Source organism: Phlebotomus papatasi, chromosome 3, assembly GCF_024763615.1.
Source record: "Phlebotomus papatasi isolate M1 chromosome 3, Ppap_2.1, whole genome shotgun sequence".
Taxonomy (NCBI): Eukaryota; Metazoa; Arthropoda; class Insecta; order Diptera; family Psychodidae; genus Phlebotomus; species Phlebotomus papatasi.
In genome coordinates, this window is record NC_077224.1 from 33,529,291 (window position 1) to 33,554,471 (window position 25,181).

At 35.3% G+C, this 25,181-nt stretch overlaps 3 protein-coding genes across 3 annotated transcripts in view; 1 reads left to right on the top strand and 2 right to left on the bottom strand.

The window, feature by feature from the left end:
- Positions 1-7: 7 nt before the first annotated feature.
- On the bottom strand, positions 8-19,788 carry LOC129805347 (SWI/SNF-related matrix-associated actin-dependent regulator of chromatin subfamily A containing DEAD/H box 1 homolog). Its single transcript, XM_055853210.1, has 4 exons — positions 19,544-19,788; positions 18,284-19,484; positions 9,952-11,171; positions 8-384 (listed from the first exon to the last, which is right to left on the bottom strand). Exons 1-4 carry the CDS (start codon positions 19,605-19,607, stop codon positions 260-262), a joined length of 2,610 nt encoding a protein of 869 aa, XP_055709185.1. The 5' UTR covers positions 19,608-19,788; the 3' UTR covers positions 8-259.
- Positions 4,941-25,181, bottom strand: part of LOC129805353 (uncharacterized) — a 173,711-nt gene continuing 153,470 nt past the window's right edge. Inside the window, exon 6 of the mRNA XM_055853225.1 lies at positions 4,941-5,101. The gene's annotated coding sequence lies outside the window, so the exon portion shown is untranslated. The remainder of the gene's footprint in view (positions 5,102-25,181) is intronic.
- LOC129805346 (rapamycin-insensitive companion of mTOR) overlaps positions 20,056-25,181 on the top strand; it is a 33,997-nt gene continuing 28,871 nt past the window's right edge. The window contains exons 1-3 of the mRNA XM_055853209.1: positions 20,056-20,286; positions 20,354-20,558; positions 23,947-24,492. Coding sequence (XP_055709184.1) covers positions 20,238-20,286; positions 20,354-20,558; positions 23,947-24,492 — 800 coding nt within the window. The 5' untranslated portion in view covers positions 20,056-20,237. The remainder of the gene's footprint in view (positions 20,287-20,353; positions 20,559-23,946; positions 24,493-25,181) is intronic.

Sequence of the window (25,181 nt, forward strand, 5' to 3'; positions counted from 1 at the left end):
CTCTGACTCACATTTTGCATTAAAAGATTTTATTTTTGACAAAAAAGAACGAAAAAAAACAATACTACCCTCTCATTCTCACAATGCTAAATCTCACTTTTTCTTTTTTCCTTTTTTTCTTTTTTTTTTTGTAAATCATTATTATAAAATTAAATGTGACAAAAAATATGACCGTTTTACTATATAACAATCATCAGCTCATGTTCTATTATTCTCATCACTTGGATGTCGGCCTGGTGAATAAGAGAGACAAATTTAATTACTCCTCATACTTTTTACCACTCGTGCCGGATGAAAGTAACTTCTCGGCTCTCTCTGTGTTCATTCCCAGTGACAATGTCAGCAGCCTCACCATACACTTCCTCTCCTCATCCGGAGAAGTTTCTGAAAATGCGTGGAAAATTCATTTTCCAGCTATATTCTATTAGAAACTCTCTTAAGACATTTAAGAAAAAAAAAACCGATAGTTCAAACTGTTTAGGCAATTGCAGCTTGATTTGATAAGCATTAAGCTCAACAAACTTACACACATTGTTTCTAATTATTGAATATTTTTTGTAGAAAGTGATGCAATATTTAATTAATGACGTCGTTTTAAGCAATAAAGATAAAGCATTCGAAAAATTGTATAGAGACAATAGAGTTTATCATACACTGAGAGAAATTCTTGTAATCTACTAAAATCTAATCTTTTTCCTTATGTTTCAGAAGTCTTCCTCAAATTAGTAAAATTATAATCGAAAATATAAAAGAAGAACAAAACAAATAGATTAATATCCATCACGTTTATGTTTTATCAACAAATGAACTTCATTTAGGGTAACTGTACCAAATTTCGCCCAGCTTGCAATTTCGGACACTTCTTTTGATTCTCAATCTTCCCTGAATTTTTAGTTTTTATATACTTTATAGATTTTACAATATAAATAAAACAAAAAAATGTCGCTTCGACGAACGAGATGATGTAAAAAAAAATTTGGAAGAATTCCGAAAGGGAACTAATGGGAATCAAAGTGGCCGAAATATCACTCAAAGACATGTCTACATTTTTGTTAATTTTAAAATTTATTAAGAAATATTTTGGAGAAAGCAAAGACGATAAACTATCTAACAGGTTCCAAAAAACACTCATTAAAAGGAAGTAACAAAAAAAATCAATTTGTATTTAAAAATATTACATTTCAAACTTAAGACTTTGGCGCTTGCATACAAACAACTATGCCAAAATTTGGTATGGTTAAATCATAAGTTTGATAAATTTTCGACGAAATAAAAATAAGGTAGGGTAGAATCACCACTTCTCGCCAGTGCCTCACTTCTCGCCACGTATATTGAAATCGCTATTTTTCACGATTTATGAAATAAATGAGCCGCAAGGTTACTTCTATTTTTATTGCTGCTACGTATAGAATCGAAAAACACTAATTTTTTGTTTTGAATTTAAATGTTTAGGCATTTTTTAGAGGAATATTTTAAGCAAGTGCATCGAATCCAATATTTCTTACCAAATATAGAAAGCGTCATGAAACTTTTATCGAACAAAATTTAATTTTTGAATAAATAATTTGCCTATTAACCATTTAATTACATTCGGCGAATACATAAAATTTGTATTTAGTTATTTAATATTTCATTTTATATTATTTTTATATAAAAATGAGCCATGGCGGAAAGTGGTAATATTTTAAAATTGATTCACCACCTGTTGCCATTGCTTTTCAATAGGCGACGCTAACTTCACTTCATACATTCTCAGTTGTCAAATCTGCTTTATTTCCTTTCTGCAATAGTCTAATAATTTGATTTCTCAAATAAAAGTGAAGAAAAATTATTTAATAAGAATAATAATAAGGTGAACATGAGGAAAAAGGAATGCTAAATGTATTCTTTGCATAATATTGCTCAAAATAATCGAGTTTGAACTTTTCCAAGTGGGTGGCGAGAAGTGGTCACAGAACTGGCGAAAAGAGGTAAAAAGTGGCGACGAAGTGGTTATTTTTGCATTGTTAATAAAAATCAGGTTTTTAGGTACTCCCGCGTTAAATAGTAGGACAATTGTTTTGACGAATCTAGAGCCAATATATCTAATTAGCTTTATCTCAAATTTGAGTTATCTTATAATAAGGGGTCAAAAGTTATATAATACAATTAATTTCACTTTTTCCTAAAAGTGGCGATAAGTGGTTACTCCACCCTAACCCTAAGTGTGTCAAATTTCGGCCAGATTCAAATTTCGCCCACTTTTGAGTGTAACTTCGGCTAAGCAAGTAAATTAATTAAAATTATGGATTTAATCTTCAAAGAGTCAATGAAAAAAAATTACTTTCTTTGAAATATTTATTCTTTTTAGAATGTATTAACACAAAAATCGTTAAAAATTGGTTATAATTTGAATTAAAATAGTGTTCGGTGTGGAAAGAGCCTTACAAAAAATATGATAGATCGTTTGTAGCAATCTTGTGATTTATGATGAAGTACAAATGTTTTTTATTTTAGGTTTTTAATTAAAATTGATTAGTGTTCATTAAAGATATTTTTTGTTAATAATGAACGGTTCTTTAAATTCAAAATGAAATTTCCCAGTTTGATCACGCATTTCCTGCAGGAAAATTTAAATTTTATGAGCGTCCTTCCAGTGTCCGTCTTAAATGTCCTTCTTAAATTTATTATTTAAGTATTTTTGTTTATTTTCTTCAATTTCTAGGTTGTAAAATTCTCAAAGAAATTTAAAAAAAAAAATCATCATCTCTATGAAAAAGATGATGTGGAAAGGGCTTTGGAAGAGTTAAGGAAGGGCAACTCGTTACAGGAATCTGCGTGTAAATTTAGGCTACTAATGTTAACTTTTCTTAGGTTATGGGTCCATATTAATATTTTTAAGTAAATATTAATTCGTTCCGTATGACATTTTGAATTTTTCTATCCGTTGTTTCACACAAGGTGCTCACAAACAAAGTGGCCGAAATTCCATTCAAAGTGGACGGAATATTACCCAAAGCAGTCTATATTTTTATTCATTTTTTCAATATTTTGGGAATTGATTTAAAGAAAACAAAGATGATAAGCTACTTAACAGAGTTCTAAAGAACAGCTCCGAACAAGAAGTAACAAGACATTTCAATACGTATTACGCGTATTACATATCAAGCTTAGGACTTTGGCGCTTATTTGTAGCTTAATGCCAAAATTTAGCACACCTTCACTACTACATAAAATAAATACAGAAACAATATCTGTTAAAACAGAAACAATATGCCCAAATATTTTTTCTAATCTTTTTAATTAAATTATAAAAATATATTTTTCGTAACAATACAAAATGTCTCATTTCCTACTTAAAAATGTTCAAATTAGAAAATTTTCTTGCAATATTGAAAAGACAGAGTAATCGTCTTATACACAGAAAAAATATTCCGTAAAATTGTTCGTAGTTTGTAAATTGTTACTAGAGACTTACGAAATGTTCGTAAATCATATAACCCACAAAAAGTTTGTAAAAATTTCCAATTTTTTCACAAAAATTGTTCATAACTTGTTGACGCTTGACGAGCATTTTTTATTACTTTACAAACATTTGTTCGTACATTTTAGTTTGTTTGACAAAACTTTAAAAACACATGTCAAAATTTTATGAGCATTTTTATGTATTGACGAATATTTACGAACAAAAGTTTGTAAAAGAACAAAAAAAATGCTCGTGATCATGTTACAAACGATTTCTGTGAAAAAGTACAAACTTTTACAAACTTTTTCGTAGATAATACGATTTACGAGCACTTCGTAAGTCTCCAGTAGGAATTCACAAACATTTACGAATTTACAAAATATTTTTTTTGTGTAGATGGAGTCTAACTAATAAACAAAAAATTGAAAGGAATAGAATTAAAAATTTACAGAGTAACCTAATTGAAGTGCAACAAATTTTAGGTCTCTCTAACTTCTAAATCGCTGAAGGCAACACTTTTCGCTTTACTCTAATCGCTTTACTTTAATTGCTGGAAATATCTGTTTACCAAAACCAGCGTACAAAAGTATTTCCAATTCTCTTTTCAATTTTCGGATGTTTTAATGATTTTTTTTCCGTAATGAAACACAAATACGATAGTATGATTTTGCTGTTTATCTGTAAAGGTTCAGATTCCTATCACTAGAGCCGTTTCATACTTGAATGTTGATAAATCTTTCGTATCTCGAATCATAGTTCAATAAAGGGATGCTGGCAACGTCGCAAAACGCTATGGTAGAGGATGAAAAAACTGTAGAGAAGAGCTCGCTACCTTCGGACGACTCAAGCTTCTTCGGATAATTCATTTTTTTATATTATTGATCGATTTGACCCATGACTCTGTTTAGGAAATTAAAGGCATAGGACTAACTTTTAAAATATTTTATAATAGATCAAATTCATGCAAAACATATTGAATAAATGAGTTGTTCGAACCTTGAGTCGTTCGAAGGTAGCTTTCCTCTATTATCGACAAACGGGGTTTTAAAGTGAACAAGGAAATTTAACAACACCGAAAAAATGATCAAGTTTACTCCAGAGAAGATTGACTTAGGAGAATAATACGGAAAAGGGGCATTTGATTAAGAAAACTGGAGTGGAACGATAACTTTTCGATACTATCGAATCGATAGTATCGGTAAATCTATATCTGTTAGATTAAGTGAATGTCGACTTTTTACGCATTCTTGGGCCATTCATTGTGACATTCTTAAAAGAATGCGACTGTTTGTATCTACAGTAGAGTTCCTCAAATTTGAACATTTTGGGGGTATAGACGACATCTCACTCCTCAAATTTGAACAATATTTTCGAAAACGTAACGGAATTCATGTAAATAAATTCACTTCTCATAAATTAAGGAAAATAACTTTAGAAGAATTTTATAAATTGAAATTGTTGTTAAATACGAGGAATTTGTTAAGGAAATTAATATAGGGGAAGGTTTTGCACCTTCGTAACGTCGCAGGTTCGTAAATGTTGATTTTTTTCCAAGTTACTAAATAAATATCATCCATGGTCATATATTCTTATAGCTAATCCCACATCTCACATTTCCGGACAACCTTGGGAGCCTAGGCCTTTTTTTCCTGGGTTCTAGAAGCAAAAATAAAAAATGGGCCTAAAATCGCAATTCTGATGTGTATTTTATGCATTTTTTCACGCTTCAAGAGTTTTTTCGAAGAAAAACAACATTCCAAGTTATAGAAGGTTTATCAGGGTTAATATTTACCGTGAAAATCTTTTGCTAGAAGGGGGTGGAAATGTGGGCGAAGAAAAGTTCACAAAGATTGCCTTCAGTGCAGGTTCGTAAAAATATCAGTCAAAATCATTGACTACCAACTCTGTGAATTCCAGACTGTTTTGGGACACACTGTGCACGACGCTCTGGATATTTTGACCCATCCAGAGATTCCACTGAACAAGTTGACAAGAAAATTGTGATATTACAACGATTACAACATTTTTCAAGAAAATCTCGAAGAAAAACACGCACTTCCACAGCAAAGTGAGACTTCATCAGATGTGTTTGTTTCGCTTCTGTCAAATCGAACATTAAGCCTAAATCTGCTTATGGTAGGTGTGATTCTTTCATTGTCCATACGGTGCGTTTTAAGCATTTTTCATACAATTTGCTTTGTTTTCAAGCGGAGTTTTCCTCATTTTACTTTAAACTAACCACTGTTAATTCTAAGAATCATTAATGTTCAAAAGATGTTCTGTAAGACCAATGGGAGGTATTAGAGAAAATTCGTGGATTACAATAGGTGTGATTGCTGCTTTCTGATTTGTGCAGTGGTGAAACTAGACTGTTTATGGTAGATGTGATTCTTTTATTGTCATTTCGATGTATTTCGAGTATTTTTCATAAAATTTTCCTTGTTTTAAAGTGAAACTTTCCACATTTCATTTTAAATTGGTGGCTGGTCATTTTTGAAATTAGTTGTGTCCGAAATATGTTCTGTAAGACTGTTTGGAGGTGTCAGAGAAAATCCGAGGATTACAATAGGTGTGATTATAAGAGAATCACACCTAACCGAGCTCTGAACTGACTGTCAGAATGCAGGGAAAACATGGTTTTCCGATTGCAAAAAACATGTGTTAGAAAAATAGCTTAAAATTGATCTTTTAATGCGTGATACCTTCTACAAACAGTGAAAATAAGTACACTAACGGCCAAAACATTAAATACACCCTTCGTAAGCTTAAATACACGTGATTTGGACCGGGAAAACGCTGTAATATCCAGTTCTATTGACTGAAATAGTTTCATATATAAACTTAAGAACAGTTTTAAACAAGATTTGAGAAAATACATGAGCTACAAAATTTATAATTTGTGGATCAGTCAAAAATTAGCTTTTTGGAAAAAAATGCAAAAGCAGCCCCACATTCCAAAACTGATCTATGAGGAATGCTTGGGATAGTTATCCTCTTGAAAAAAAAAACCCACGCCCAATAAACCGAATGCATTAGCCACGCCAGTCACCCGATTGTAGCCTCATTGCAATTCTCTTGGATTTTCTCGACCACAAGGTTCGAGATTAGGCGCGAAATCAGTTCCAATCTTGGTAGAAACACTTCAGGATGTGTGGGCAAAGTTCCTTCAGACATTTTGTAGAAATTGATCAACAGGATGCCCCGAATTTGTGAGGCGCTTATCAAAGCTAAAGGAAAATTCTTCGAGGAAAACTGAATTTGATGATTTTATTCATGTTTTTTAAATAAAATAATGAAGTAAAAGAAATGAAATTGCAACTATAATAAATAGTATTTTGAAAAAAAAAATAAATAAATAAAAAAATATATGAAAAAGTTGAATTTGGGCTGAAAATTTCAATATTCAAAGAAGAAACCCCTTTTAGAACACATCACACCGGAAACCGACCACAATTCGTACCAAAAATATTCTCTCGGTATTATTTTCAGTTTTTCTGACTTTTAATAATATTTACTAATAGTATTTAGCTTATATTAAATGATTATTAAAAGATTAGATCAGTTTTAGAATGTGGGGCTACTTTTGCATTTTTTCCAAAAAGCTAATTTTTGACTGATCCTCAAATTATAAATTTTGTAGCTCATGTATTTTCTCAAATCTTGTTTAAAACTGTTCTTAGGTTTATATATGAAACTATTTCAGTCAATAGAACTGGATATTACAGCGTTTTCCCGGTCCAAATCACGTGTATTTAAGCTTATGAAGGGTGTATTTAATGTTTTGGCCGTTAGTGTAGATGAAAGTTCCATCAAAGTAGTGATGCCCAAATTTTTGTTTCCGGTGTAACGTTTCCGGGGAAAATGAGGCCTACAGGGGTTGGAAGAAATGGTACGAAGCATTCCGGTACCGGATACATTCGTAAAAAATGCTACTACATTTTCATTTTCCTGTAGAGGAAAATCCAAGGACTTCCAGGAATTTTGTGAGGCAGAATTATGAACCCAATAAGTGAGAGATTTTTTTGACATAGTGATATAATTGATTCGGTTTGTGTGGCATTCAGTAAAAATTCTTAAATCTTGGATTCCTTTTTTAGTACGAAGGTTCAAAACCTTCCCCTAATACGACGATATTGAGGAAACACCAGAGAAAAATCCCGTCTGACCAAGTAAGCGTTGATTATAGCCTCAATTAACCCCTATCTTTCATACCTTACTTTTAAGAAGCTTCCATACAAAATACCCCTTACTAAATATATGAGAAGGACACTGTTTCGCGTTCATGGTGGTGAGCAGCGGAACTACGAAAATTATGTTGCCGGCCGTGTTGCTCAGCTGTCAGTGACAAGATGGAACATTTTCCAAAACATTTTATTTGTTTTTAAAATTCTCGCAAAGATTCTCAGTGATTTTAGTGTTTTTTTTTAATAATAATAAATGTTCGTGGGTGCGTTTCGTGTAGAGAAAAGTCTCGTGGTAACTATAAACAAATTTCCAATGTTGAAATACGTGTTTTTATTTCCTTTCGGGGGTATTTTTTTAGGAGACAATTTTTTTCAGAATAGTTTTTGCTTTTCTAAAGTATTAAAACGTTCATCCTGGTTAAATAAAACATATCCCTATCTTTGTAGCTTCTGTCATTTGTATAAAATTTGAAGGTGAAATCAGAATGTGCAATTGACAGTTTCATTCCACCGCCATTGATATACGTGGCAAGATTCAGTTCTTAATTTGTGCCTACCACTCGGATCTTGCCGATGAGGGCTAAAATAGTGCCTAAAGCTGGGTGTTAATTAATAGCTCAAGCCTGGGTCCCCCTTACCCTGTGTCAGACAGGATAGTTCTAATTCAGACTCCAATGCAAAATTTCATTTACTTAACCTCATATTTTACATTTTGAATGCAACCGTCTTTCAAATTTGAGGAACTCGACTGTATTTAGTTACATGAAGTCCTGGGGTGACTTGATAACTTATTTTCGGATACTATCGACTGTCGATTCTGAAAAATTTAAACAATAGCTGCACTTCCTGTAACTAATATACTAAATGTTTATCAATAGTCTCATTCTTTTAAGAACGTCATAGTGAATGGCTCAACAATGCGTAAAATGTCGACTTTCACTTAATCTAACAGATACAGATTTATCAATACTATCGATTCGATAGTATCGAAAAGTTATCATTCCACCCCTGCTATCGTTTAAATTTTTCAGAATCGACAGTCGGTAGTATCGAAAATAAGTTATCATATCACCCCTGTTCTACTCTTCATTATAAAAATAATTTTCCCTTAAATTGAATGAAATGAATGTGACTGATACTGGTTTGTCGGTGATTCACGCACTTCTATAATCTAGAACCTAGAACACTGAATCACTTCACTCCTTTTTAATTGATAAATGATAACTTATTATCAAATTGATGTCCAACTTCTTTAAGCACACCAAAAAACAGAAATGCTGTCCTCTTCCTTTTGTAGAACATTTTTTAAACTCTCTGCCGTGGAACGAGGAACATCAAGAAAGTTCAAGAGATACTCACTGAAATAGAGTCTAAGATATACGAGGAGCTTTTCACTGATCACAAAAATTTATCTTGACACTCACTAGCATTTCACTTCATCACTGAACACTGTCCATTTCACTTCTTGGCCAGAGTTCATTCTGGCCTGAAGAACTTATATCACCAAACTTTATTTACACACTGAAGAATGAGTAATGAGTGGGTAATGAATTAAGGAAACTCTATTTGATTTCAATTTTTGACGTTTTTAAAAAGATACTTATCCCTTCCGTAGTCTATATTCGGAGGATCACAAGGTTAATTTCAATAGACAAATGTCCATTAGAACGCAATCATAACCGTTTGTAATGGTTTAGGCTATCTCATGAGCCGATAGCTGCTCTTCACTTGAGTTTTCGAACGTTATGGTGTCTACACACTAGAAGCAATTTTCGTCAAAAATTGCCTTTTTTAATGTCTGACGTTTCTGCCTACAAATAGAGGAAATTTTCTGTAAAAAAGCATTTTTTAAAGAAATTGCTCCTAGTGTTTAGAGGCCATTAGTGTCAAAATATATGCCAGCATCCGTAATATGCCTTGGAAGGTTTTCTGAAATTTCACCCTAACCAAGTTTGGCTAAGAGACAACGTTTAGTTGCTCATTATGAACGCACATTAGCCTTATATTTAAAAATTTTGTTTTTTCTTTATTTTAAAACAATTAAAAATACTTTTTTTTCTAAATTGTGTTAAAAAAAATTTTTCGTTATTTTAAACCTTATAGCGAATCCAATTGATAAACAAACAGAATTGTTTGAACTGTTATGTGCATGGTCACATGCAGACAGATTGCAATGTCTACTCTGCCTGAAAAATTGCACAACTTCCCGACATAAATTTATGACACTTTTAGTAATTTTATGATTTTTTTTATAATCCCAATTAAAGAAAAAAATGTAAAATAAAAAGAAAGTAATAAAATTACAATGTTTGCAAAACTTACCAGTTGCACTGGTGACTTCCTGCTCCAACTTCAATTTCTCTTGCGCCACCATCAGCATACCTTCCTCGATGGTGCCCTGAGAGATGAATTTGTAGATATGGACGGGTTTCTCCTGCCCCATGCGATGGCATCGATCCTCCGCCTGCTTATCATTGTAGGGATTGAAGTCAATGTCATGAATGATCACAGTGTCAGCTGCCGTGAGATTAATTCCCAAGCCACCAGCTCGCGTGGACAGAAGGAAGACAAACACCTTGTTGTCCGTGTTGTATTCGTCAATCAGATCCTGCCTATCGCTCACAGTGGTATTCCCATCGAGTCGAAGGCAATCAATATCCCGGATTTTCATATACGCCTCCAGAATATCCATCATAATGGTGAATTGGCTGAAGATGAGCACACGATGTCCTTCAGCCTTCAATTTGGGCAAGAGTTTGTCCAACTGTTGAAATTTTCCAGATTCCAAAATGATTTCCATGGGCAGTCGATGCTCCACAATGGTCCTGTACTTAAGTGCCAACTGATGAATGTAAAAGTCTGATCTCCAGAGCAAATCTTCATAAATATGATCCGGATGGTTAGATTTAAATTGATGATCAATAGCCAGACGCCTAGCAATCTCCCTGAGCTTGGCATCTGTATAGTGGTAGCGCATCAAAAGTGGATGATTAGCTAATTTTCTCATGTCCATCATTATCGAGAGTCCATTTAGTTCTGCCGTTCCCTTAACCACTCCCGAATCCTGCGTATACATCTCCACCAGCTTCTTGTACTTCTCCTCCTGATCCTCCGTCATTGGAATGAGTTTCGCCTCGTCAGTCTTTGGTGGCAAATACTTCAGAACATCTCGCTTCAGGCGTCTCAGCACAAATGGCTTCATAATCCTCTTAGCCTGATCTATTTGATTCTGCTCAAAACTCTCACTGCTACTCTCACTGTTCCCATTAACCTTCTTTCCATCCTCATCATCCTCCATCTTCACCTGATTCTTCGAATTACGCGAAAAGAGATTACGAATATCTTCTTGACGCTTCGCAAATAACGACGGCATCACGAAGCACAAGAGAGACATCAACTCTAGCAAATTATTCTGCAGTGGAGTTCCCGTCAACAAGATTCTCCTTTCGGAGTTGATCTTATCAAGATATTCATACCGCTGCGTTGTCATATTCTTTAACATATGAGCCTCATCAAACACCACATAATGCAATTGTGTCGTCCTGCAAAGTCAAAGAAGCTTATGCTTATGGTGCATGAATTTTAACCCTCTAACGGTGTTTTTTCTTTAATATGCGAAAAAAAAGTTCTAAAACAATGTTTTCTAGGATAATTATGATCCAATAAAGTCGAAAAAGCCATCCACTCTTCATTATCTCTTTTAGTTTAGGCGCTAGGTGAGAAAATATAAAAATTTTTTGAAACTCTTTTTGCTTCTAAAATTCACATTTTTAGTTTTTTTTTTAAATTTTTTAAATAAAATATACAAAGTAGAATGACATATCTTTCAGTAAAAAATAAATTTATTTTAGTCAGATAACTTTAAATCGGTTTTTTTTTATGGAAATTGGAAATGAGTTTTTCTGCACAAATATTTTTTGTTGCTTTTTCTCTGACCTGTCACACAAAACTGGGAATAGCAACAAAACGAAGAGTCAAAATGAGTTCAAACTTTCAAGAGATGTTTATAAGACTATTACCGAGGACACTATAGCACTTTTAAATGAATAAAACCTTTATTGTCGCTGTAAATGTGATTTTTGTGAAGACCGCCTGGAGGCGGTCTTACCCGTTGGAGGGTTCAAAAAGGACAGATAATCCTAACTGGCTTATGTGGGTGAGATTCTTAACGTGAGCTAACTCGGAATGTCTGCAAATTCTATTTAGAGCTGAAATTGGGGGACACCATTCAGTTATCTTGAATCAAATTCGTGAAATTATACAAATTTTGTATTTAAACCAAAATGTGGGTGAAATGTAGACCAGAATGTTCTCTATAACTTTGCCGTAGAACTTGATCTCATTGATTAATCAGAAGCCGAGATAATCGACATTGTTTGTTTCTGAATTCGTCTTTTCGACCAGAGCGCCCCAAGTGTTCATTTGATGAACTTCAACTATATGAAAGAATTGTTGTATTTTGTGAGACTTTCCATTTAAAACCCTATTTTAAGTGTCTTGGTCGAGAAGAAGTAGTCAAATTGGCATCTGAGTGGTTTCAAAGCGTTATTATGGGAAAAATCAATTTTTACACACTTAAACGACAAAATCGGACAGATCGCATTATTTGATCGAAAAATGATGTATGGACGAAATATAGATATAGAGACAAATGTTCTCTACAATTATGTCGAAGTAATCATCAAAATCGGTTCAGCGACAGTCAATATAATTGAGGTTATGTGATATTGAAATTGGTTTTTCGACTGTGGCGCCCTTGGTGTTGGTCCCACGAAGTTCAAATGTTATAGAATGTTATAGCATTTGGTGAGATCTTTCGTTTAAGCCCTCACGTTTAAGCCCTTCGTGAACTTTGACCCCTCATATCTCAGGTTCTATTATAACCACAGCGCACGTACGCCCCATTTTGGAAACGTCCTAGACTGATTAACTGACTGAGATTAACTTGCGCAATGCTGTTTTTGAGAAAAATGAATTTGAATTTTGATGAATTTTGGCGCCATCGCAACGCCACCTGTGATGACTTTTTGAACTTTCATCTAAAAGTGCTCATCGAGACGAAACCAAAAACCCAAAATTTAGGTCAAAATCTTAATTAGAACCGGAGATAGAGGCCGGTTAATATTCGAACTTTGACCCCTTATACCTCGGATCTGGGGTTATGGATCGACTTAAGTATTTTTTTGTTTGATAGCTATAATCAGCGGCTACAACATACTAAAATTTCAGCCCGATGCATAAAGGCATTTATGAGTTATTTAACTTAAGAAATTGAAAAATCTTCTTTTTAAAAATAGCGCCCCTAGCTGTTGGTTTTATGAACTTGTGATGTTAGAAGGGGAAGTGGCATTTCACGAGAGCTTTCCAAAAAGCCCTCACTTTTTCAATTCTGACAATTAGAACCGGAGTTATGGCCAGTTTAAGAAAATTTTTCGGGGGACCTTAAGTTTGGTTATGATCGAAAGCTCTTAAGGACCAGCTATAACATACTAAAATTTGAGCCCGCTCGATGCCATAGGGGCGGAGCCATTGAGAAAACAAAATAAGGGTGGTATTCAAAATGGCGGAAGGAGGGGTGATGGGTGGGGGGTCATTGCACCAAGTTGCAATTTTCACCCGATATATAACCTTTGCCGAAAACCGCAAGTTGATATCTCTTTTAGTTTAGGAGCTATTAAGCTCCAAAGACCGGACGGACGGACGTACGAACGGGTACGTAACTTAGCCCCCCATATATTCGTGATCAGGAAGTGATGAAACACATTTTGGCCAAGTTTGAGGTCGATCGGACGACATGAAATTTTGTTAGGAGTTAGGATTATAGTAGGTGAGATTACAGTAGACTCTCGCTCAATCGGCTCTTTTTCAATCGGGCGACAAATTTTGTTGACAATTTTCACGTTTAATTATGAAGCTAATTTGCTCAAATTCGCTGTAGTTCTTCCTATTTTATCGTGATTCTTTATAATTGAGCGCTTTTTGTGGAATTTACAAAGGCTTTGACGCCCAAATCTATCGATAAACCGGATGACATTTCGCCCCAAATGCCCAATTGAGAAAGAGTCTACTGTATTAAGAATCTCACGTAATTCTGCAGAATTTCTACAGAAAATTTTATGAATTTTCGGCACTTTCCTCAAGATGTCGTTCTGTCAAAATGGACTTGGAATATTTTCTCTGAAATTATTTAACAACTTGGTACAATTTATAATCATTATTTTCATGATATATTTTTATATATATATAAATACTGCGAGGGTATGCTGTCTATAGAGAAGGATTAAATAGCAGTATTAAACATACTCCCGACCGAAAATTCTGCATCTTGCAACAAAAAAAATTTACGATGTGATTTTCAGTTGAGGCCTTTAAAACTATTTATTATTTATGAAAAAAATATTCTTTTCATTTCATTTAGAGTACTGTGTCAGATCTCGTAGCGATTAGTCGATTCACACAGAGCGCTCTTTGATTTATTCTCGAGTGAGAAGTTTATCTTTAAATTCAGTGAATTCCTTTTCTTTTTAATAATAGTTTAATCTAAAAGTTGAGTTTAAGAAGTCTAGTGCAATGAGTGTAGAATCAGGGGGTCCAGGAGGCCCCCCTGATGATTTCAACCTGTACAATGTAACGCATCGTGGCGAAATGCCCACATTAAAACAATCACAAAGCAGAAACTATAAAGCCCTGAAGGTCGCCTTCTTCACTCATCCTTCTGATACCGAAAAATATTTCGTTATCGGAGGTGAGGAAATCAGAAAACTCAACATCTTCGAAATTCATCGTGGGCTGAAGTGCATTTCATCGGAAAATTTCAAAATCATTACGAGGCTAAATAGTGGAGATCTTTTGCTCCAAACATCATCTACCTAGCAAATTGATTGTTTGAAAAATCTGACTAGTTTTGGAGTTGATAAAAAGCCCGTTACCATTTCCGAGAATGGTGCTTTAAACAAATCTCAGGCTATTATTCGTTGTCGAGAGATCATGAAACTGGATATGGAGACAATACAAGAGGGATTAAAAGATCAAAAAGTTGTACATGTTCAGAGGCTCAAAAGAAGGGAGAACAACACATGGGTGGACACTGCAACACACATTCTCACATTCGATTCCCCAATATGCCCAGCTGAAATTAATGTTGGATATCTCGTCGTCAAGACAGAGTTGTACATCCCATCCCCCTTCCGGTGTGTCATATGCCAGCGCCTGGGACACACAAAGAAAAGATGCGATTCGAAGAAGAATACTCCTACTTGTGGGTATTGTGCCAAACCGCTACACGGAAATGAAGAGCCCTGTCCTGGTCCAGTCAAATGCGTAAATTGCCTTGGGAATCATCCAAGCTCGAGCAGAGCATGCCCAAAATTCATAGAGGAGAAGGAGATCAACGCCATCAGGGTGACTATGAGGATCCCATACAAATTAGCCAGAGAGGAGTTGAAGAAACGGAAATTTGTCCAACCTGCAGCACACATGAAGCCCACCGCCCCAGATAATCAATCAAAAAAAACTTTTGCAAGTACACTTAAGTCTGAAACATCTAATTCAACATCAAAACCTGATCTTTCAATAAATCAAAACAAGGTTACAAAGCGAACTTCTGTAAGTCCATCACCAAAAAGCCCAAAAATTAAACAACCTAAAGTTCCTAAGATTACAATTAAAGAACACAAAAGACAAAATGTAGAGGAAAGGTTGAATGCTTCTCTAGCAGAAAAATCTATTCTAAATACTCCAACTGGAAATGTTTCTCCTTTGAAAGAAACCCATTCACAAAAAACAGATTATTCATTAACAAATTCACCAACAAACAGTTCACAGAAAAATTATTCACTCACTCGTCAAACAATCTCTGCTGATATACTACTTCAATTCAAAGGTTTTGATAACAGTCCCCTTACCCCTTCACGTCCCAACCTTCCTCTCCCTTCTCCTGCTTCCTCCCTTTCCCCCGATCCCAAGCCTCCTGATATAATGGACTTTTCAGATGAAAATTCCTCGTCAAGTTCAGACCAAATATCCGATGAATGCGATAATAATTATAAATAAGCTGATTTGATCACGTGAATTCTCCAGGGCTGTGTGTGCCTATGTTCTTTGGGGGGGGAGAGGGTAGGTGTAGAGAGAATGTGCATACTTATAGTATGCCTTCTTTTTGAACTTGCCCTACCTTCTCTTGGTGGGCCTGGCGTGCATGCAGCCCTGGAGTATTGTAAAGATATTTGTATTATTATTATTTTCAAATTCTAAGCCAGTAGGCTTAAAATTTATGAAGAAATAAATCTTAAAATTTCATTTATTCTTCATCTTCTAAAATAGAAGACTATAAGAATATTCAATGTTTTTTCTTTCCTTAATTTTTGGTGATGGACACCCCAGTGAAATATGTACATCAATATTAGAAAAAAAGAAATTGTGTACTACTTAATTGCTTAATTGATATTCTAATTTACATCTGAAATGTTCACTTTAAACTATACGGCACGATATTAATAAAAGTGCCTAATCATATGTATAATGGGGAAAAGGGTGGATTTCTTGAATAAATAATAATCATTTCATTTAGTATATTTTGGTCAATTTTTTCAATAAAATGTATAGATATGAAAAAACCGTCTCTTAAGCAGCCATTAGGTAACGGATTTGAGACTTCGCTTAGGGCCTTGACAGACCTGAGGATTAGCCAAGAGACGGCTTAGCGTAATTATGTTAGAAATAATGGTCAAACTACATTTTCATCATTTTCCACTAAGTCGTCTCTCGGCTTAACACTTTAAGGACGATTGGAACACCGGTGTCCCATAAAGAAAATTATTTTTCCTGACTACATAAAGTTATTTTTTTTATGTTTGTACATAATTGTAAAGTAGAAGGTTGAAGGAATCAAGAATATTTTTTGCAGGTCTTTAGCTATTTGCTATGTAGTAAATATTTAAGATCAAAAATGGCGAATTTTTAAATTCTCAAGTTCATATTTGATTTTATTTATTTTTTATACTTCCAATTTTTTTAAGCAAAACCCTTTTGGCAATATAAACTACAATATTCATACGTAATATTTTTCATTAAAGCGAAAAATATTATTCATTGGTATTGTCAGAAAAATTACTTAAATTTTTGGGCTATTTTTGTCCCTATCGTTCATAGAAGCACAAATTACACCGAATCAGACTCTGTTGGACTTTCCATGGTTAGATGTAAAACTTATCAATGATTATGTTTCCCAGTTTAATTTTTATTGCTGATTTTCAGTCCGTAAAGTGTCTCGTCGTTAAAGGGTTAAGTCGTAAGTCTAGGGCATTATTCGATACAAATTTTGATAGCTTCGGTTATTTGCCGTTACGATCGCTAGTGCGGTTTTTGAATGATGGCCGTTAAAAAAGGAAGAAGAAAAATTGCGGAATTGTAGAACAAAGTTTTGCTGGGATGATATCACCCGTCAAATAATTTCGTCAGATATCTTTAAGTTTTCTGCAGAAAATATCTACACCTCTGCCGAAAATCTGCCGAGAAATCTGTAGATATTCCTACGAATTTTATTTGGACTTGAGACAAAATTCGTCAGAAATTTTTGCAGATTTTCTGACGAATCCTGGTGCATACTCTGACGAATTTCTGTAGATATTTTGCCGATTTTCTGTACATTTTTCTACACTCCAGACTTTCCAGACAACTGTGTCAGAAAAGATGGAATATTTTTCACTGAAGTTTATTGCAAAAATCAATAGAGTGATTCTCTTGGTGATTTCACAGTGTTTATATAAAATAAAGAATTCTGCGACGCCGTGTTACAAGTAGAGAAAAGTGAAGTGAAAACTTTAAACAGAGTGTCGACCAAAATCTCGTGTTTTTGTATCATTCGATTGGCGATTTTTAAGAAATTAGTATTTTTGCTCGCATTTTTTTTTACTTATCTAAAATGTGTACTCGGTAATGTTTGTTAAGCAGAGCATACCATTTTCTTTATAACTTCTACAGTTTCTTCATAAATCAGCAATATTTTTGTGAAGTAATGGAGGTTATGCAGATTTTCTAGGGAGAAATTCTGCCGAGAATCTGCAGATTTTCGGCAGAATTTCTGCCGAAAATCTACAGATATTCTACGCAGAAATTCTGCCGAAAATCTACAGATTTTCTCTGAATGTACTAGAATATACCGTTAAAATTCAAAAAACCTCCGAGTAAAATCGACAGGTAGAGCAATGATTTGACGGGCATGTTTTGAGTTCTTGGAAAGGTCTTCGAATTTCCGATAAAACTGAACCGATTTCAATCGGTTCTGAACGCGTAATGAATCGGTTCATATTCGATAACTAATTTTTATCCGAAATTCAATTTATATTGCTCTTGTGAGATGTATTTTGGACAATGTTTTGAGTTATTTATAAATCAGTTGTGAACCGGTAATGAACCGATAAATAATTTTTGTGTGAAAATAAATTCTATTATTCTTAAAACTATATTTTGGGAAATCCTTTTGAGTGATTTACGAATCGGTCCAAATCGGTTTAAAACTGTTAAACGATGCAAAAATATTTTTGATTTTTTTTAAGCATTCTAAGTCACGAGTTCGAGCACTTTACAAAGTACTGCATGCTTTGCCGCTCGTTTTGAGTAAAATTTCACAATTTATTGAAATTTTCAAGTTTACCTGAACATTTTTCTCTCCTCGGGCAGTGAAGCCACCATGTGGTAGGTGGTCAGGATAATGTCGATGCCTTCTAAGCCACCACGAGCCCAGCGAATTCGGAGATTCTTCCTCTCCTCGAGGGAGCCATAGTACTTCTCCAACACGAACGACGGACACCACCGCATGAGCTCATTCTCCCAATTGTGGAGCGTCGACGAGGGCACCACAATCAAATGGGTCTTCTTGGCCAGCCCATGCTCCTTCAAATAGGCCAGGAAAGCAATGACCTGAATAGTTTTTCCCAAGCCCATCTCATCCGCCAAAATCCCATTCATCTTCTCATTGTGCATCACTGTCAGCCAATTGAGGCCGATCATCTGATACTCTGCCAATTGGAGGGATTCCGTGAGAATGGAGGGCTGCTTGGTCAGACCAGCTCCTTTGGATACAGCCGCTTCCAGCCTCTTCACCATTTTCGTGCACTTTTTCATGATCAATGAGATATTTTTGCGACGCTTCAGGAGATCCTGGCAATTATTTAGGATATCCGTGGAGAGACTCCGATTGTTCTGCACGGTCTGGACAAGGCTGGACCAATTGGGATAGGGTCTAGCGTCAATGAGAGTCTGAGCTTTTTTCTGGGAACACGTTTTTATCACCACCAATTCCTGCAGACTCGATTCATTAATATACTTCAGCACAGCCTTGCGATCCTTGGACACATGTTCCGAATCTTCCTCGTCACTGTCCAGATCACTGTCAAAAACTTTATCTGTGGGCTGATTGGCATCTGGATCTTCGCTGTCATCGCTAGCAGCCTCACGATAGCGAGCCTTCTTGGCCTGGATTGTAGAAGGGGGGGTCTTCTTGAGTGAAGAACTGCAGGAAGAGTATCCGGAAGATGTCGAGGAAGCTGACGACGTCGGTTGAAGGGCTCTGTTCTGCTGGAAGCCTCTACCACTGCGATTTTCTTTCAGCATAATCCTAGCTTTCTCTAGATCCCAATTGGACTGAACTAGACAATCCTGAGATACCAGAATTGGAGCATTGGGCTCCAGGCGTCGAAAGGTCTGTAGCATTATCTCCTTTTCCTGCAGCGTCAACGTTACCGGCTTTGCCACTTCAGGAGCTTCTTCCTTCTTCATTTCCTCATTCTGCCCATCCACTTCAGCTCCATCCTCACTCAGCTTCCTCTTTCGCGTCGCAGCATCCCCAGGTTCTCCTGCGATAGCCAAGAAAATGCCAGGTTTTTTTCACCACGGAACATGACTTTTCACCTACCTGCGTTCACAGTTGCAGCTGGTTGATGGAGATGTTTCTGGATCCGGACGCTGCGGAGAGACATTTAGACAACAAAATATGCACACCCGGAAATTATTTAATCAGTATAATTTAATTCACGATAGAAATAACTTCAAATATTGGGTAAAATTTAGCGAAAACCGATGCAATTTCACAAGATGAAAAAACGCGTGCAGGGATTTCACATCGATAGAACAACTGTGTGAGTGTGACAGCTTCGATATTTCATGAAATTTAAGTTTGCCTTGAAATAAATTGAAACATTGAAATTTTTACTTAGCGAACATTTTTTAGGAATAAATTCGTACCATCTTCAAATAATACTTGACCCATCGTCTCTGATCAAAAGGCAGGAAAAAACTACTTTTTTTTTAAAGAGAAAAATAATTTTAAAACCACTGATGAAATTTTGAAATGAAATTTTCAACGCGCGCAATCTGTCGATTAATCATCGAAAAAATCGACAGCCAAAGCCAACTCAGCTGTGCTGTATCAAAAGTGACTTTGTGTGCTGTCACCCGGATACGGAAAAATATTGGGCTTACGCATTGGAAAAAAGGGTGCAAAAGCCTTGAAAATAGTTAAAATATTCTGCAAATTGCTTGAAAAAGTGACCAAAGGATACGCACGGTGACGCTCCAGTGCACAGTGCTTCAAATAAATTGCTGAAAAGATGGCTATATCGAGTTGGATGCTAAGGAATCGTAGTATGCGGTCGAAAGGTAAAAAAAATGCTGTGAGATGCGTAATTTGCTCCATTTATAAATTGGGCCCCATCTCCTTTGCCAGGTCGACCGCCTGAGGATTGCTACAAGCTTAACATATCAAAGAGCGATGCAGAAAATGCCTTTGACATCTACCAAGCGCTCAGCTTCAGGGGCACCAGTGAACATAAGCGACTTAATCTGCTGAATGCTCTGGTGCAACTCCTGCGGTCTTCATCAGTCCGGGAACCACAGAATCTGGGTTTCTCCGTGGAGGACTTCCTCTATTGGTGAGTATTGGGTTTGCAATGATACAATATCCTAGTTATTTTGGAAAAGAGTTTAGAAATTACGGCTATTGCATTTGAGTAAACAATTGAAATCAACAGATTGGTCTCAAACTAGGTTGTAGTATAGTACAATTTAATTAATTTTCACATTGAAAAGCATTTCTATTCAATCTTAATAAATTTATAATAAATTACATTTATATTAAAATTTGGTAAAAGAAAAATGCTAATAATGATCTTAAAAAATTCTTAATTTTCTAATATCAAGCTCAGATATTGAAAAGAATTTTTATTAAATATTAATATCAAAAGTGCTATGAACATTATTTGATTATTATGCAATTTATATTACCAAGCGACTTGTTGTAGAAAAAATGAGTGGAATCTACAACATCAACTTATTTGAAAAGATAATTACCATCCCGTCTGACCAGGTAAGCGTGGATTATAGCCTCAATTAACCCCTATCTTTCATACCTTACTTTTAAGAAGCTCCCATACAAAATACCCCTTACTAAATATATGTGAAGGACACTGTTTTGCGTTCATGGTGGTGAAGAGCGGAACTACGAAAATTATGTTGCCGGCCGTGTTGCTCGGCTGTCAGTGACAAGATTCAATATTTTCCAAAACATTTCATTTGTTTTTAAAATTATCACAAAGATTCTCAGTGTTTTTAGTGTTTTTTTATAATAATAATAAATGTGCGTGAGTGCGTTTCGTGTAGAGAAAAGTGTCGTGGTACCTGTAGACAAATTTCCAATCTTGAAATACGTGTTTTTATTTCCTTTCGGGGTATTTTTTAGGAGACAATTTTTTTCAGAATAGTTTTTGCTTTTCTAAAGTGTTAAATCGTTCATCGTGGTTCAATAAAATATATCCATATCTTTGTAGCTTTTGTCATTTGTATAAAATTCGAAGGTGAAATCAGGATGTGCAATTGACAGTTTCATTCCACCGCCATTGATATCCGTAGCAAGATTCAGTCCTTAATTTGTGCCTACCACTCGGATCTTGCCGATGAGGGCTAAAATAGTTCCTATAGATGGGTGTTAATTTAATAGCTCAACGCTGGGCCCCCTTACCCTGTGTCAGACGGGATTATAATTTATGTAGACAAGTCTACCGATTTTTCTGTATTACATTTATATGGAATTTATTTAAATTAAATTAAATTATATTGAAAAGTATTCAACTCGTTCAAAACTATTGCCTTACGCATATTGATTAACTTATGTTTGTGGAATTGATGTTCAAATTGAGACATTAAAAAATAGCCTAATGTCCTGGACAGACTTATGGCTTAAGCCGAAAGACGATTTCCCACTAAGCTGCCTGGCGGCTTAAGTCGTAAATCTGTCTAGACCTAGAGCATAATACAAGCTTCAGATTTAAGGCTTATGGCCTCTACACATTGGGAGCAATTTCTGTCAAAAATTGCTTTTTTGAAGGAAATTCCCTGCAGCGTTGTAGGGGGAAACGTCAAATTTCTGTCAAAAACGCAATTTTTGACGAAAATTGCTCCCAATGTGTAGACGCCTTTAGTCATATGGCTTAACTTTCCTAATTTCTTATCAATCAAGATTTTTTGGAAAATTATCACTTAAGATTGGACAATATGGGCAAGTGATCCATTAAATTTTGAAAAACCACTGAAATATGTTCCTAATTTGAATTTTGAGATTACCGGGAACTGGGCTAAGCCTTAAGGTGTCTACACATTTGGAGCAATTTTCGTCAAAAATTGCGTTTTTGTCAGAAATTTGACGTTTCCCCCTATAACGCTGCAGGGAATTTCCTTCAAAAAAGCAATTTTTGACAAAAATTTCTCCCAATGTGTAGAGGCCATTAGATCTGAAGCCGGCATAACGGAGATAGAAATACCCTTATTGCTCTTTTCCCGTTTCGCACAAAGTTGTCAAAGTTTTACTAAAAGGTTGAGCACGGAAAGTTAGCTACCATTGTAGATTTTGATATTTTCGTCAATTCTCTTATCTGATTTGATTCTGAGTGACAAATTCTTTACTATTATACCTACACTACATAAAATACATGGTGGTCGTAAAGGTTTAACGTAGAAAAATAAAATTCAGTGATTGTAATACGGGCTTCAGATCTGAGGCTTAGCCATATGGCTTAGTTACTCTATAATTCCTTGTCCAGCAAGATATTTGAGAAAATTGTTACTTAGGACTGGATATTAAGGACAAAATAATCCATTAGCTTTTGAAAAATCATCAAAATAGTTTGTTATTAAGATTTTTGAGACGTTCAGGGACTGGGATAAACCTCCCATCTGAAGGCGATATAAGACGCGGCTTTAATAGCCCAGTGCTACCATAATGTATTTTCCTTCACAATAATCCTCTATTAATATGTAAGGGGTTAATTCGAACATAATGGACAGTCTATCTCCAATATTTTCAATAAATTGTTCTGATGAGTCAAATAATTCATTCATAAAACTTATTTTCTAAAAGTTATGTCCGATAATCAAATTTTAACCATAAGAAACTTAAAATTTGACTTTTCTGTAGTAATTGAAATAATCTATTTATTCATAAATTATTAGGGGAAAGCACCCATGCTTGATACTATTGGAAGCTTCGTAATGACTAAATTTTCTATGTTTCACAATATATATGTGAATCATTGTAATCATATTTTAAAAACTATGTGAAAGTGGCCAGTTTTTAAAATATATTGCGGAGTCACGTTTATTGAGAAACATAGGAAAAATTTAGTCATAGAGAAATTCCCAGCAAGACACAAGACGAAGAAGAAAACCCAAAATTGTGCCAAATACTACAAAAAAAAAATAAAAAAGACAGTGTAAGAATAGTGCCCCTGTTCCCTCTCATGCCCTGTTGTAATCCTGACCAAAACCCTGAACGAGTCTCAGTGAAAAAATTGCAAGACTTGGCCACTGATGAAGGCTTAGAGACCGAGCCGAAAGCTCTGGAGATAATTGATGTGTTTCCCTGAGTGATTGTATCTTCCCGACGACTTCCGGATTTCCCTATTATTGATGGTGGGGAGGTCCCCTTGAAAAGTAATCTGGAAGTGGAATGTGGAAATTTAGAAGTAGGAAGAAAATCTTGGGATTATAGTTACAATTATCATTGCTCTCAATGTCGAGTTCGAGCAGTGATATGTGTTCAAAATTTTTCATTTACAAAATTTATTAAAAAAATAAATAAAAATTATTTTATTGTTGTCTACGGAGAAATTTATATTAATAAGATTTTTTTTCGTTTTGTTAAATCAAGTTGCAAAATATTTGCTGCCGTTGGACTTTTCTTAGCATACTTTTCAAAAAAATATCGAAAGAATCTTAATCGATATAAGCGTCTCAGTGTTTATCTTCGACTTTTATTATTCCTTGCAGCATTTCTCCCAGCCTTGTGCACACTTTTACACAGGTCCGTGCAGCAGCTCTGAGGGCCATCAGGCACCTGATGTTCAGTCCTAAGGATGTTCAGACCTTCAATGATCTTCAGTTGTCGCATATCGTCTGTCGGAGCCTGGATATTGTGCTGAAGAATGAGGAGGAACGGGTTCAGGCCCTCAAGTTAATCCGTCGGATGTTAATTCTTGCTCCTCATCTCATAAGTCCGGTCATCGTGCGATGTCTGGTGTCTCTGGGTGAGAGTGGCGCCGAGGATGGTGATCGGATGCTAAGGTCTTGCCTGGCTGTTCTCTGTGAATTTGGCGTTCTCAATCCCATCCTTTTGATTGTCTGCGGTGGCGTTAGTGCCATCACTCGCAATGTCCTCGAATGTCACAGTCCCAGGATTGCAGAGAGTCTCTGTGGAGTCCTACTGCATCTGCTGGAATGGCCCCATACACGAAACATTGCCGGAGTACGCCTGGAATGTCTGGCTGCTCCCTACTGCGACTTCACCTACAGACTGGGCATCATGGACAAGAATAAGTGAGTTGAAAATAACCAGAACATTTTTGCATGTCTAACTGGCCAAGAAAACAAACTCTCTCTCTCTCTCTCTCCTTCTCTCGCTCTTTCTCTTTTGGTCTTGTTTATTGTTTCTGTGGTATTTTCAATTTCAATCGCAGGGGAAGTATTTTTAGATTTAATACTTCCGGACTGATTTTCTCTCACTGATTTCTTGCATGCGAGAGAGAGAATGTTCTTTAAATTAAAAGTTTTAAGCAAAAATTTAATGAGTGCCAGATAACAGGGAAGATATATATCTTACAATAAAAAAATAATAATTTTATTATTAAAAAAAAGAAGAAAGCAAATTAGTATGTGATAAATACTTTTTACAATTTAATTCGAATGATTGCGATTATTCTTTCTACAATTGAAAGAAAAGGCGTCAGAAAAAGCCAAATGCAATTTTCTGAGCCTCTCCGAAATGCTGTTGCCTTAAAAGATCTATTTCGTGTAGAGAGGTTTAACTTCCTAAATAAGTTCAACCCAAAAATAATTTTAGGCCACGCCTGCTACGGGTTCAACAAAAGATTAAATTTCACAATTGTCAAGTTACTGATACGCATCTTAAGGTAATTACTAGCATTTCGGTACATAAGGCTTTACCGTATTACCACCGTACTAATAGGCCACGCCTTCTATACAATTTGTGGCTTGAAAATAAAAAT

Bases quoted from the DNA above. Each gene is read 5' to 3' on its own strand.
- LOC129805347 (XM_055853210.1), bottom strand. From the start codon at position 19,607: ATGTCTCTCCGCAGCGTCCGGATCCAGAAACATCTCCATCAACCAGCT. The intron at 19,485-19,543 runs GTAGGTGAAAAG...TGGCTATCGCAG, and splicing joins AGCTGCAACTGTGAACGCAG to GAGAACCTGGGGATGCTGCG. The intron at 11,172-18,283 runs GTAAACTTGAAA...TTGACTTTGCAG, and splicing joins GAGGAGAGAAAAATGTTCAG to GACGACACAATTGCATTATG.